The 13,506-nt window shown below is 38.9% G+C and overlaps 1 protein-coding gene across 5 annotated transcripts in view; it reads left to right on the plus strand.

The window, feature by feature from the left end:
• Positions 1–13,506, plus strand: part of LOC121641946 (asialoglycoprotein receptor 1-like) — an 80,113-nt gene that overhangs the window by 13,054 nt on the left and 53,553 nt on the right. The window contains exons 5-8 of one of the 5 annotated variants that reach the window (XM_041988355.1): positions 1,333–2,073; positions 6,274–6,425; positions 7,413–7,528; positions 9,440–10,310. The exons of 3 other annotated variants lie outside the window; for them this stretch is intronic. In XM_041988355.1, coding sequence (XP_041844289.1) covers positions 1,333–2,073; positions 6,274–6,425; positions 7,413–7,528; positions 9,440–9,581 — 1,151 coding nt within the window. In that variant the 3' untranslated portion in view covers positions 9,582–10,310. Of the gene's footprint in view, positions 1–1,332; positions 2,074–6,273; positions 6,426–7,412; positions 7,529–9,439; positions 10,311–13,506 lie in introns of those variants that run through there. One more of the 5 variants, XM_041988356.1, reaches the window with a different exon arrangement.

Genomic DNA, 13,506 nt, shown 5'->3' on the forward strand with positions numbered 1-13,506 from the left:
TTGTCCTGTGTCTGCTGTTTCCGTCCTCCTCGCCGCATGGTACTTTTGCCTTGGCTGTTCCACTGTTGACCACGCTGGCACTGTCTTGCCTTGTGTCCTCTCTGGCCACACCGGAAACATTCTATGTCACCACTCTCAGTGCCCCGCCCTCTTGCATCTGCTGGGGCACCGGCCCTTCTTGGGTGCACCCGGGCTCCCATCACATTGTCTTCAATCACAGCTGTGCGCATGCCTTCAGTGTTCTCATAACTCCTCAACTTGGTCTTAAAGTCAGCAAAAGAGAGGGTCTCGTCCATTTGAGTGACAAAAATGGAAAAAGGTTTGAAAGATTCTGGCAGACCCTTCAAAGCCATCGCAACTAATAGTCCATCACTCAAAACTTCCCCAGCATTCCTCAGTGCTGTGATTGAGTTCTCAGCACGTATGACATATTCAGTCACACTCTCACTGTTCTGTTTTTGCAGTGAAGTCAGTTCTGTGTAGAGACTCACAATACGGGGCTTACCCTTGCCAGCATAGTAGTCCCGCAAAATCTTGAGTGCTCCACGGCCATCATCTGCAGCCTCTCTCATAACCAGAGACAAACTTTTGTCATCAAGGAACTGGATCAATTCGGCGTATGCTTCAGCATTCTTTGCTGCGTCCTCAGCCAGCGTTTCTGCATCTGCACCCTCAGCAGGCCCATTCAAAATTATATCTTTCAGTTTCTGCAGCCGCATATGCCCCAAGAACTTTGTCTCCCACAGTTCATAGTTCTTTTCCTCTCCGTCGAACACAAGACGAGACCATCGTGAACTTGTCCGCTCGCTCATGGTGCTGGCACTCCAAACAAACTGCCTTGTGGTGGCTACTCCTACCCTATTAATGACCTGGGCCCATAACCTGTTAAGCAGAGCTTAGCTTCCATCAACTAAGGGAACAATGAAACATGCCTGCAGTCTAGATTCAGTGAGAACAATCACAATCACTTGTTTATTGGTGCAGGTACAACTTAAATAGTGTAGCACATAGCGTGATCACATGACAAACAAACCTGTGAGGAATCAACAATAATTGAGAGCACACCTACTAGCCAATGAGTCAATTAACACAATCAATAACACACGTAACACACTTGTGTCCTACTACAAATGGATAGATGGATCATAAAGCAATAGAGAGATAAACCTTTCCCAAGGATCCATCAGCTGGTGCATTTAAAAGGTGTTATTGGACTTGCACTGAATTAAAGCAACCACAAATAGCCAGTGGACGACAATTAATAGTAAAGTGATATTTGACTTTTTGTTTGATGGACTAGTTGACTAATGTGCTGTCTCTTTTCCTTCCTAGTCACCACAGTAACGAACAAACTGGAAGCAAACCTCAGCAACCTCAAAGGACAAAATGAGCAGCTAATGATGGAAAAGAGAGTCTTAGAAAATCTGACTGAGCAGGTCACAGTGAAGATGAAAATGTTTGAGAACCAGACTGAGCAGCTAATGATGGAAAAGAGAATATTGTTGAATCAGACTGAGCAGCTAACGATGGAAAAGAGAATATTGTTGAATCAGACTGAGCAGCTAACGATGGAAAAGAGAGTCTTAGAAAATCTGACTGAGCAGGTCACAGTGAAGATGAAAATGTTTGAGAACCGGACTGAGCAGCTAATGATGGAAAAGAGAATATTGTTGAATCAGACTGAGCAGCTAACGATGGAAAAGAGAATATTGTTGAATCAGACTGAGCAGCTAATGTTGGAAAAGAGAATATTGTTGAATCAGACTGAGCAGCTAACGATGGAAAAGAGAATATTGTTGAATCAGACTGAGCAGCTAACGATGGAAAAGAGAATATTGTTGAATCAGACTGAGCAACTAACGATGGAAAAGAGAGTCTTAGAAAATCTGACTGAGCAGGTCACAGTGAAGATGAAAATGTTTGAGAATCAGACTGAGCAGTTAATGATGGAAAAGAGAAGACTGCAGAATCAGACCGAGCAGCTGAGCAGAGACCGAGACGACCTCAACTGGACACTGGGAGTCATCCTGACATTCAACAACTTTCCAGTAAACGAATTTTGCCCGAACAAAAGTGAGTACTTAACCAAGTCAATATAGCTAAGACAGTTATTATTATATTTTATTAAGGAACATGCAAATATATTTAGCTGGATCATAATCTCAACTTTCCTTCGTTGTAGGAGTTGTGCCACAAAGTTTTTTGAATATTTAGTCAAAACTTCTTTTTTTTTTTTGCTTGTTTAAGAGCTCCATTTAAACAAGACTAAAAACAAGCTAAACTCACCAATATGTCACTCAAACTCTCAACACTCCAACATTACTCTTGAATTAGGAGGGGATTCGTTGGGCTTTATCTCTGTCAATACATTGCAGCAAAATTCGAACCACTTTCTGAACCACTACATGCTTCAAATGCCACTGATGACATCGCTCACCATAAACAATATGAGTGTCGGAACAAGCTGTAAACACTTTCTCAATTTCTAGACATGTGTTGAAGCCTCAGCACGGTATGTCCCATCAATAGAGATCAGAGATCCTGCATGTCCATGTTAGACTTGTTCCCTCATCCTTTACACACTGAAATTCCTCCAGATTGCTTGAATGGTTCAATGATTTTCTGCATGAAATTTAAGCAGATCCCTTTTGATCTTCCTCTGAGTAACATTGTTTTATAAAAAGTGTTCAATGATTTTTTTTTCATAAACTTATTAACAACCCAGAGCTCCTCGAGGACGTAGACTGTCATGGATAATGCTTTTGTATTAAATCATGATTGTCCCAACTTTTTTGGAAGGTGTTGCAGGTCTTAAATGTAAAAATGAATGTATATTGACTAATATGTAGTTATTTGGCTATCTCAGCATTTAGCAGGTGAGAGGCAGGAACACCCTGGACAGATCGCCAGTCCATCGCAGGGCCAACACAGAGCAACAACCAACCATTCACTGTCACACCTAGGGAGAATTTAGAGCAACGAATTAACCTAACATGCATGTCTTTAGACGGTGGGAGGAAGCCAGAGTACATGAAGAGAACCCACGCACACACAAGGAGAACATGCTAACTCCACACAGAAAGGCCCCTGTTCGAACCAGCAGCCTTCTTGTTATAAGGCAGCTCTGCTAACCACCACACCACCATGCAGACCTTGACATGACAAGTCAAGCAACTTAATTTCCAAGCACAGCTCGGATAAAGATGCCAATTGTGTAGGGTGTAAACAAAATGTTAGAAATGGCCCTGGTGGTTGGTGGAATTGGTGATTATATGGGAAGTATTACCCCCCCCCCCCCCCCCCCCCGCACATGTCCCTGTTGACTTTTGCAGATGACGAAATAATTGTGGATTTTCTGTTAATGTTTGGTTCTGGTGATGGATTTACTTCCTGGATGAAGTGGTTGGTAAGTGATAGAGTGTTTTCTGTAGGTAGGAGGTGGTCTCAGTAGACCAGCGAGTAGAGGAATAAGGCAGGGCTGTCCTACTTCATGGTAACTGGACAGTGAGCTATTGAACCCTTGCTATGTAGGCTGTGTGACAGGCTGGGTAGGATTCATTTACTTGGGATGGGTGAAAATCTTCTTTTGGTGGTCAGTGTCTATGCTGATGATGTCACTGCGTTTTTAAGAGAACAAGCTGATGTTGAGGCCCTGATAGAGTCTTTGAATGTATATATGGAAATATCATGTGAAAAGGTTAACTAGGCGTGTTATTGCCTGGGAACATGATGTGTGGAATGAAGGGGTCTTTGGTTTCAGCACTGAAGGTTTTTACATTCAAAATACCCAGCTAAATTATAAAGAATGTGTCCTGGTTACCAATAAGCTAGTGGCACAAACTTATACCTCTCCCTCCATCCACGGACACAAATGAGAGGGTACATCACATGATCTTGTTTCTTTTTTCTTTTCTTTTTTTTCCATTTGAAGCAGAAGGGACTGGTCAGGCAAATCTATCCCCTTCTTATCAGTCACAGAGGGAGGCCAAGGTCTTTATTGACATCATGGCCAGAACGATGGCCTTCAGAAGACTGACGGCTCAGTCTCCTCTGTCATCACATTGTGAGACTGCTGGATACAACAAGATCTCTCCTGCAACAGGCTGGAAGACTGGGATATGGCAAACATCTCTGTCTCCAGAAGAGGGAGGAGCAGACTTAACCTGGCTTTCAGATATCTATACTTCTGTCCTGGAAGTTTGATAAATCCTGAAGATTGTCAGAGATCCTGAAGGCACTCTGGATCTGTGAGGATCGTAAAGGTATCCTATCATCAGCCTCTATAAGATCAGCTTTGAGGAAACAGGCTGTGTGAAGTTTAAATACAATTCAGCAATTCCTCTTGCTCAGTTTCATGATGGGGAGAGTTTAAAAGCAGGAAAAAAAGGTAGTTTATGACCTTTGCATGAAGGTGAGACACATTCAGCCTCTGACAGATTTTAAGGCATTGATGTGGATAATGCCTAATATTTAGTTTGTACTTCATTAGGGTATACATTTTCCATCGTCTGCATTTACTCCTCATTAAAAAATGTAAAAATACAGTTAAAGACTGACAAAGAAATAGAATTTAAAAAACATACTCATTACTTAATTAGTCAGCCATGCTACTTAACAATGTCTTCTCCATTTAAAGTCTTTTCAACAAAAGCTTGAGCAAGATGTTGGTTAAATACATTTCATTACAATATATCAGGGAGCTTTGCTTTCTGTCGCTTGAAGCAGAAAACAAAGAAATACCACCAGAAATCACAGGGGCAGTGCTGAGCAGAATATCTGACATGTGACCAGCAAAAGAAATGAACCAGAGAAGAAGAAGAGGAACAGGATGGGAACAAATAAGTAGAAGAAGAAAAAGACAAGCACAATAACTGTAGAAATTGTGCGAGCTTTACAACCGCCCAAAACAACCTAAACAACTTTGTAGATGTGTTAATGCAGAAAAACGGTGTCTGAAACTGACGTAGGAATGAGCTCTGAACTTAGCACTGCCCACTAAGGGAGGATTTAACTTGAAAACCATGGCAACACAAAACATCCATCGAAGTATGAGGATGGTGACGCATGAAAACGTTTGAAACAGATTTTGCTATTTACGCACATAATGGAGCATAAATGGGCCTTTAATTTCTGAGGACGTGCACAAACAACGAATCAAACATGTGCAAAATACGTGAGGCACAAACACAAAAACATGTAATTAAATGAGTTTATTCTCTGCCTTAGGGGTTTGTCTTCTTTTCCTTTTTCACCTATATGTGCATTAATGCTTCACATATACTTCTTAAGATACTCAGACTATGAGACTGATTAATTTAACACAGTGCATCAGGATTTTTGTCAGATCCAGTTTACAAGATGAAGAAAATATTCAAGATATTACTATAATCTTTGTTATTTTAATATTTTAGAGACTTCTGTGGGTACACAGTCAGTATCAAGGCCAAATGAAGACAAGTCTGCTAAAGAGCTTTGTTTTTTATGCAAACTGACTATTAAATAAATACTTTTTTGCGTGAAGAGAAGTAAATTGAAGTGACAAAGATAAGACTGAAATGTGTTTCTGGGGCTCAAGACTAACTCCAAAAGGAGGTGAAAATATCAAAATTAACTAACAGCTTCCTTTTATCAGAACAACTGTTAATTCCTCACACGGGAACTTTATTTTGTGCTTTTTCTCTATTTCATTATTTTATTTCTTTTATTTCTTTTAACATCTATGTTTAATGTACTTGTTATTGCTCAATGCTGTAAAGCAGGGGTGCCCAGCTCCGGTCCTCAAGGGCCACAATCCTGCAGGTTTTTGATGTGTCTCTGCTCCAAAACCACCTGACTCAAACTGATGAGTCATTGAGCAAAACTTAATAGGCTGTTGGAGTCAGGTGTGTTGAAGCAGGAAACATTGGAAAATCTGCAGGACAGCGGCCCTCGAGGCCAGACTTTGGGCATCGCTGCTGTAAAGCTTTAAATGTTTTATGTAAATTGTCTTATACAGGAAATGTGCTATACAAATAAATTTGACTTGCCTGGCCTATTACACGAACAAACATATTGTTTCCATCTGCTGTAAGAACTTTAAAATTAACTTTAAAAAACCCAAACAAAACAAATAAAATAGTCAAACTTCCGTTGAACAATTTCTTACAAAATTGAAGCATAAAGAAAATACTAAGTACCTGATGTATTAGTTAAGATCAGTGTGTATCCTGAATTAGACATTTCGTTGCACTGAGTTAATCTGGTTCCATTTTTCTTCTCATTTCATGAACACAGATTGTCAGTCGTGTCGCACCAGCTGGATTCAGTACCAGAAAAAGTGCTACCTGTTTTATGAAGACAGTTCTTGGATGACATGGAATGACAGTCGACAGTACTGCAAAGATAAAAATGCAGATCTGGTTGTTATTGATGACCTGCAGGAACAGGTGAGTTTTAACACAAACACTGCACCAACATCATTTCCTAATTTACCAAAATGTTCATTTAAAAATAAATAAATCAAAGTTCTGATCAGAATTTGCTCCGTAGATCATTTGTTCATTTAATATTTAATTAAAAATTATAAATAATCAGTTAGTTTTTCATTATTCTTTCAGAAATTGGATATGAAAAACAAAATAAATATATAATCAGGCAGTTTTTGCACTTTTGATGTGAAATTAATCCTTTAAACCTGATGGAAGAAAAAATGGAGAGAAAGTCTCATTTTTAAAATGTGAAGTCTTTATTTATCCCTTAACAAAACATAAAAAAATAAAAATAATTTTTGTATATTTACCGTTGATGTGTTGAAATTATCGTGGTGCATCATTGTTTTATTGCTGCATCCACCAGGGGGCAGAAGACAAGTATCAATCAGTGTTCAACAGGGTTTTAAGCTCAATTTTGACCTTAAAGTGATGCAAAAGGTCTCAGAAACTGTAAGAATCAAATATTTCATACAGAATTAAAGGTTTGGATTTAAATCAGTTAAAGTAGAAAAACAACCAACAGACAGATTTTGATCTTAATGGTTAATTTATCAGATTTATCTGATCTGGAAGGTGCTTCAGATTCTCTTTCTGCAAACCGGTGCTGTGCTGAAGCCAACATCCACCCAAAAGTGTTGTGGGTTTTAGGTGTAGCTGAGGAAAACCCATACCATATCACCACTCTGACAACACACGAAGCAGAAAACACCTTCCAGCTCACAGAAATCCAAGAAATTAAATATAAAAATGAAAAGTTGTTTTTCTAGTTTATTTATTTAAATCTTAACTTAAAATCAAAAGTATAAAAACAGCCTGATTTTAATTTATTTTAGATTTCTAAAATAAATTTACAGTTATTAAATGATGAATACATGAACCAGAATTGATGCCATTAAATCTGAGATGAATTTATTTGATCATAAGCAATAACATGAATTACAGAAATTCATCGGTCAAAACACGAAGTACTACTTTGACGAGTATCACGGATACTGGATGGGGCTGCAGAATAATGGCACCACATGGGTCTGGATTGATGGACACAAGGACACACTTCAGTAAGAAAATATTTCTTTTGAAAAAGTACTTAAATATTTTATTTTTCCCTCAGTTTCTACAAACTTTTATTATAAGAAAATTTGAACAATTTCTTAAATGCAAAATATACTTGAATTTGTCATTGAACTGCTTTGGAGCTTCACAGTGGTTTGTAAAAGTACGCAGCCCGCCTTGGCCTTCTTTCTGTTCTTTTCATTACAACTGCAACGCATGTTTTTTCCTTTTTTCTTTTTACTTTGTTTTGTTACTCTGTGTTTGGACACTAGTGCATGCATATGTATTCACCTTTTCAAACCCTTAAATAATCTGGAGTTTGTACTGTGAAGCAGGTTTAGTGCCTTACTGAGATAACTTCTAGTTCAGCTCTGGTTCTTTAGGACCATGTTGTGGAGTACTTTCTGACCCTTGATGTCATTGTGTGGTTTATTTTGTGGAAGCAGGTGTTGTGGAGAAATAGTTGGTGATGGCATTTTGTAGTTTACTGTCCTTGATAACATCCTACTTTCCGTACTGTTGTTTCTCCTTTGGTGTCTTCATAGCCGTTTGTGTGATATGGTGACTTCATCATATGAAGAGCTTCTTCTCTGGATCATACTTTTTTGTAGTAAATTACTTTAAGCTTATGATGTGACAAAAACACTTTCAGGTAAAAGAAGAGCTCCGGACATCAGCTTTATGTAGAAATGATGGTTTATTACAAAAAGTGACATCGTAAACAGATATGCATCTCTGTGAGGTCTCTGAAGCCAATCGTAGAAAAACCCCGACCAAATGTGTCTCTCTTATATAGCTTTCAAACAAAGAACATTCCTCAGTCCTGAATCGGCCAATCATAGATCAGACACAAGTTTACATACAGCATGTTCTTGTGTTCTTCTCCGAATTTTATGTTTACATCCTGTGCTGGGAACTTCTCTAAGTTGCAGAGTACATTCCTTTAACCTTTTGAATCCTAGGGTTTTTGGAGGTGTAGTGGCCTGAACAGACCTACCCAAATTAAATCAACAATAACTCTGTAATTTTCAGGTCAATATACATAACCTTGGTCTCAATGGATAGGTAAGACCCTATGGAACATAAATCCAGTGTCAGAAACATTGTGAATGTTCATATGCCTGTGCAAACACCTCGCCAGTTCTGGGCTGGACACACGGGAGGCGACGTCGCTCCTTCTCTATCATTTTCTATCGAACATGCGTGATGAGGCGGAAATCGCTGCCCTCCTCCAGCCAAGCGACAGGCGACATTCGTGCATGTGAAATGTTGCTCTTGTTCACGCAGACGTGCACATGGGGGCTTGCGACGCGACACAAGAAAAGAGAAAAATGTTCAATTTTTGTGAGTTGCGACTAAACAATCCAGAGACACAAAGAGATAAACGTTATAAACAAACAGAACTTTTTCTCAGTTAACACAGTGAACAACCGGGATTTAAGAAACTCATCAACACTTTGGACAAACGGCATCACGGCCATCTCGTCTCCATGTTAGTGGAGTGTCTGCCTGCCCTGGATGATGAGTGTGGTGAGGGTGGTGTGAAGGACGTGGCTACAGTCCAATGTTTCACCACCGCTATGGACCTGTGGTCAAGCTGCACCATAAAGCGGTATATATATATATATATATATATATATATATATATATATATATATATATATATATATATATATATATATATACCAGGCAGAACATAGCTGCTGGTCTGAGACAAACATTAGCTATGGGGACCTGGTGGAAAGAAACTAGTCTGTATTACTACAGACAAGCTTCAAATGTCACACTGACACCCCCCCGAGTTCTCTTAGAGAATAATGACATCCCCAACATCCCCTTACATCTCGTATGAAGTGAATCATCTTTGTGAGGATGGATGTTGTTATATGTGCTGATGTTCATGTTTTCTTTTGAAGGTACTGGAAGAATTTGTTCAATTCAACACTTTATGCACTGACGATGCCTGGAAACAATCCCCAACAGAGCTGGAACTCAGGAATTAATTATTTTCTGAACAAATTCATCTGTGAAGACGACGTCCTGATAAGGTCCAATTAGCTAACACTGTGTTTGTATTCTTCCTCTTCATGTTACACCAAAATATAACTTTCTGAATCATCAGTTTTAGACAGTAAAAAACTTTAAAACAAATATGTAAGGATGCTTTTTAGAAAACCCATTTTATATATTCTATAGAAGTAGGCTACAAGTCCATTTACTACTTACAAGAAGACAAAACAGAGTAAAATAATGTGACGACTCAGCTGTTTCTTTTCTTATAAAAGCTTTTTAATAGAGGCCTTTAGATTTGCTTTGCTTGTTAATTAAAAACCAGCTTCTGTTCTCTTAGTGTGAAACTAGTTGATTTTTTTCATTTAAGAAACGTTTTTTGAGGGACAAAATCCTCACAGGACAAAGAGAAGAAAATGATCACATGTTTTCACTTTCTTTTTGAACAAATAAAACACTAAATATCTTGAAATTGTTGTAATAAAAAGATTTTATCAGCTCTGTATTAAATAGATTGAAGTTCCAGATCAGTTCTTTTGGTTAAAACTACTTTAAGGACTGCAGGACTTCTGTAATTCAGTCCAACGGGGACAAAGTTTGGAGTCCGATCAACATTGAGGAAACAATCCCTTTACACACTATAAGAAATCTGTAGAACAACAATCAATTCATGAGGTAATCTGATTTTATTCTACATTAAGACCCTGAAGGAATCAGGAGATTCTCTGTTAATGATCTGTGCCGCCAGCTTTTCAGTCCAAAGATTCTGTTCAATGAATAAAATCATTTTTAAAATGTTTGTGGTTTAAAGAGAGTTTTTGTTTAGTGGTTTGTCTTTCTACAATAAGAATTATTTAGATTTTTTCCAATAATGAGCAGATTTTGTTATGAACTAACAGCATTAAAAAAAGATAATGAAAGATGTGAGATAATTACATTATGGGTTATTTGATCAGTAGTTCCTCAGACTTTCTGAACTTATTTAAAACTTTTCTTTATTTACTTTGAAATGATTCAACTACTTCCTGTAACCTTCCTCAAAAAAGGCTGTGATGTTGCTGTGGCGGTCAGCTGTTCTTATTCAGGTTTTGCCAGACAGCAGAGGACGACGTCGCCACTTTTGTCTGGAGCCTTGAGGAGGACGGCATCCATCCCCCATCTCTGCTCCTGGGACGACAGGAAGATTGTCTAAGAGGGTTCAGACTGGAATAAAGAATAAATCTGCTCAGACCAAATATTTACTTTAAAGCTGCTTAGAATTAAATAAACTGTTTTTGTTTTACATTTATGTTTGAACATATTTCAGAAAATCACTGCAGCTGTTTCCTGTTTAACTGGAAGCAAAATTAAAGGAAAGACTTAAACATCACATCTTAGATCTCAAATGAATGAAATATTCCAGTTAATAATCTTTATTCATTACATAGTGGAATGTGTTGGGAACAAAATACCATAAGAATGATCAATGGAAATCTAAACTGTGAACCCATGGAGGTCTGGATTCAGAATCATACTCTACATAAAAGTGGAAAGATCAGATTTTTCTCTGAATCAACTGAATCTGAATCAACAGGCTGAACCAACTTCAGTGGAAATTCCTGCAGACAGTTCAGAATGAGGTTCAGTGGTGTGTGTGGCCTCCACCTTCCTGTAAGCACTACCTACAACGTCTGGGCTCCTGACGAGACCACGGATGTTTTCCTAAAGGAATCTGCTCCTAGACCTGGATTAGGAGTTCAGTCAACCCCTGGACAGTCTGTACTGCAACGTGGTGGTGGATGGAACGAATCATGTTGTCCAGAAGTGCTGGATAGGATTGATTTGATGCTACATCAAATCAAACTTATCAAACATCAAACTGATTTGATGTAAACATTAAATTAAAATAAATTTGATTAAACTTTAAAAGGTGTTCCTTTAATTTTTTTTTAGCAGTGTTTAAAGCAGCAACTAGCACCATAAATTATATCTGACCCGCCAGATTACATTGATTTAAAAAAACAACAAACAAACAAAAAAAAAAAAAAAAACAGACTTGTAGAGTTATGTCTCAGTAATGTAGAAACATGGTGGTGTTTACAGCGCTGTACTAACAGAACAGCATGGCCTCTTTAAGAGCTGCAGAGGAAGAGAGAAGCAATGTGAGCAGGGGTCAGAGCGGTAGTGAGGGGAAGGGGAACGTCGGAGCAGAGGAAGTCACTGTGAGAAACTTCCTGTTTTTCCTGGGTTAGAGTTAGGGTCAATGTTTTGCTACCAGCTTTAGCAATAAACACCACACAGCTCTGCTAGTTCCAGCAGAGTCCGTGTCTGCTTCACCACTGCTCTGTAAAGTGAAGGGAGCTAAGCCTGAAACTAGCTGCAGTTTCACCCAGGAATAATCACCTCTCCTCCACCTCCCGACCTCGGTTTGAAGGTGGCAGCAGTTTCTGATGTTTCTGTTGGAGTAATCCCTGATAGTGAAGCCAACAGACCAGAGCAGCACGGTTAATAAATCATCAAAGAAATGTTGCTTCTGGAGCGAAAAGACCAGACAGAAAGACGAGTAAAATAACTTGTTGTTGCTGCTACTGCAGTTAGTTCACCTGGCAAAAAAAAAAATGCCCCAGATTCAATCCTGAGGTCTTCCTGACCCACTTTCTCATCTACTTGCTGAACAATAAAAGGACAAAAGAGCCCAAAGAATGTTAAAAATATAATAAAGTAAAAGAAACACTGGTGCATGGTGTAACTTTGAAGCTTTGAAATTAATCATGATTTATTTTACAAATTATTTATGATTAATCACCATTCACGAGTTTTTATATGCCTGAAATTAGTTAAAAATCACAGTGGCCTGACATTTTTTTTTCCTTTTATCATTGAAGTGTAAGTGTGACAAAAGTGATTAAAAGTCATTAGATAATCACTTTAGTTATAATAATTAGTTTATAATTTCATAAAATCTAGACCTTAGAAAAGGTCCCATTTGTGCCCCCCTTTTCCTGGTCAGTGCACCTTCCTGGACCCCCATCAGAACTTTTCTAGGCCCGCACCTGCATAGCTGAAGCAGCATAAACCCTGTCTACCACAAGCCAACTACTGTGTTAGAGAAGATTCTGCCAATAACAATAAACCAAAAACAGTGTAAACCATGAACCACTAGTTTCCTCCTTCTCAGCTGAACAATAAACTAACACAAGAAAAGACAATCAGCTGATCACCAACAGCCATTGCTGCACAATCAGAAACAACCAGAGATCCACTAGAGCAGACATGTTGGTGCAAAATGCAGCTGGACTGTCGCAGGACCAAGTAAACAGGTCTGGTGGCAGAGTTCAGGAGGACAGCCGGGAGGCCGAGACGACAGGGTGCAGAGTCCAGGAAGGTGACCTGGAGGCCGCGCAGACACACAACGGATCTCTGAAAGGCAGCCTGGAGGCCACGCCAACAGGAGCTGGATCCTCGGTGACCCTTCCTGGACCCAGGAGCCGGAGGCAATGCCAGAGACGCCAGAGACGTGGACCATTCTGTAGTGTCTCTGCTTGCCTGGAGATCCAAACAGGACAGAATCCAACTAAGGTTTGGTGGTCTGATTGCTGGAGATTTGGACGCCAACATCAGGAGCATGATTGGACTTGGAACTGGTTGACTGGCTGATTTTATACAACACATCAACATCCTGTTGTACCTCTGCCAGTAGGCCAGCTGCTCCTGGAAGGCTGACATACCATGGTTTGGCATTAAGCAGATCTATAATCCTTTTGGCTGCTGCCAATTGTTTTGGAAAGGAGCTAACTCCAGCCATGCAATCATCATATGCCTTTGTGGCCTGGTGCATCCCTTCAAAAGAGTCCTTATACCTGCAGTTGTAAAGAAAAATAAAAATAATATATATATATATATATATATATATATATATATATATATATATATATATATGTATATATATACATATATATATATATAAGAGTATTAAATAATCTCATATTTAAAT

Source organism: Melanotaenia boesemani, chromosome 6, assembly GCF_017639745.1.
Source record: "Melanotaenia boesemani isolate fMelBoe1 chromosome 6, fMelBoe1.pri, whole genome shotgun sequence".
NCBI classification, from domain to species: Eukaryota; Metazoa; Chordata; class Actinopteri; order Atheriniformes; family Melanotaeniidae; genus Melanotaenia; species Melanotaenia boesemani.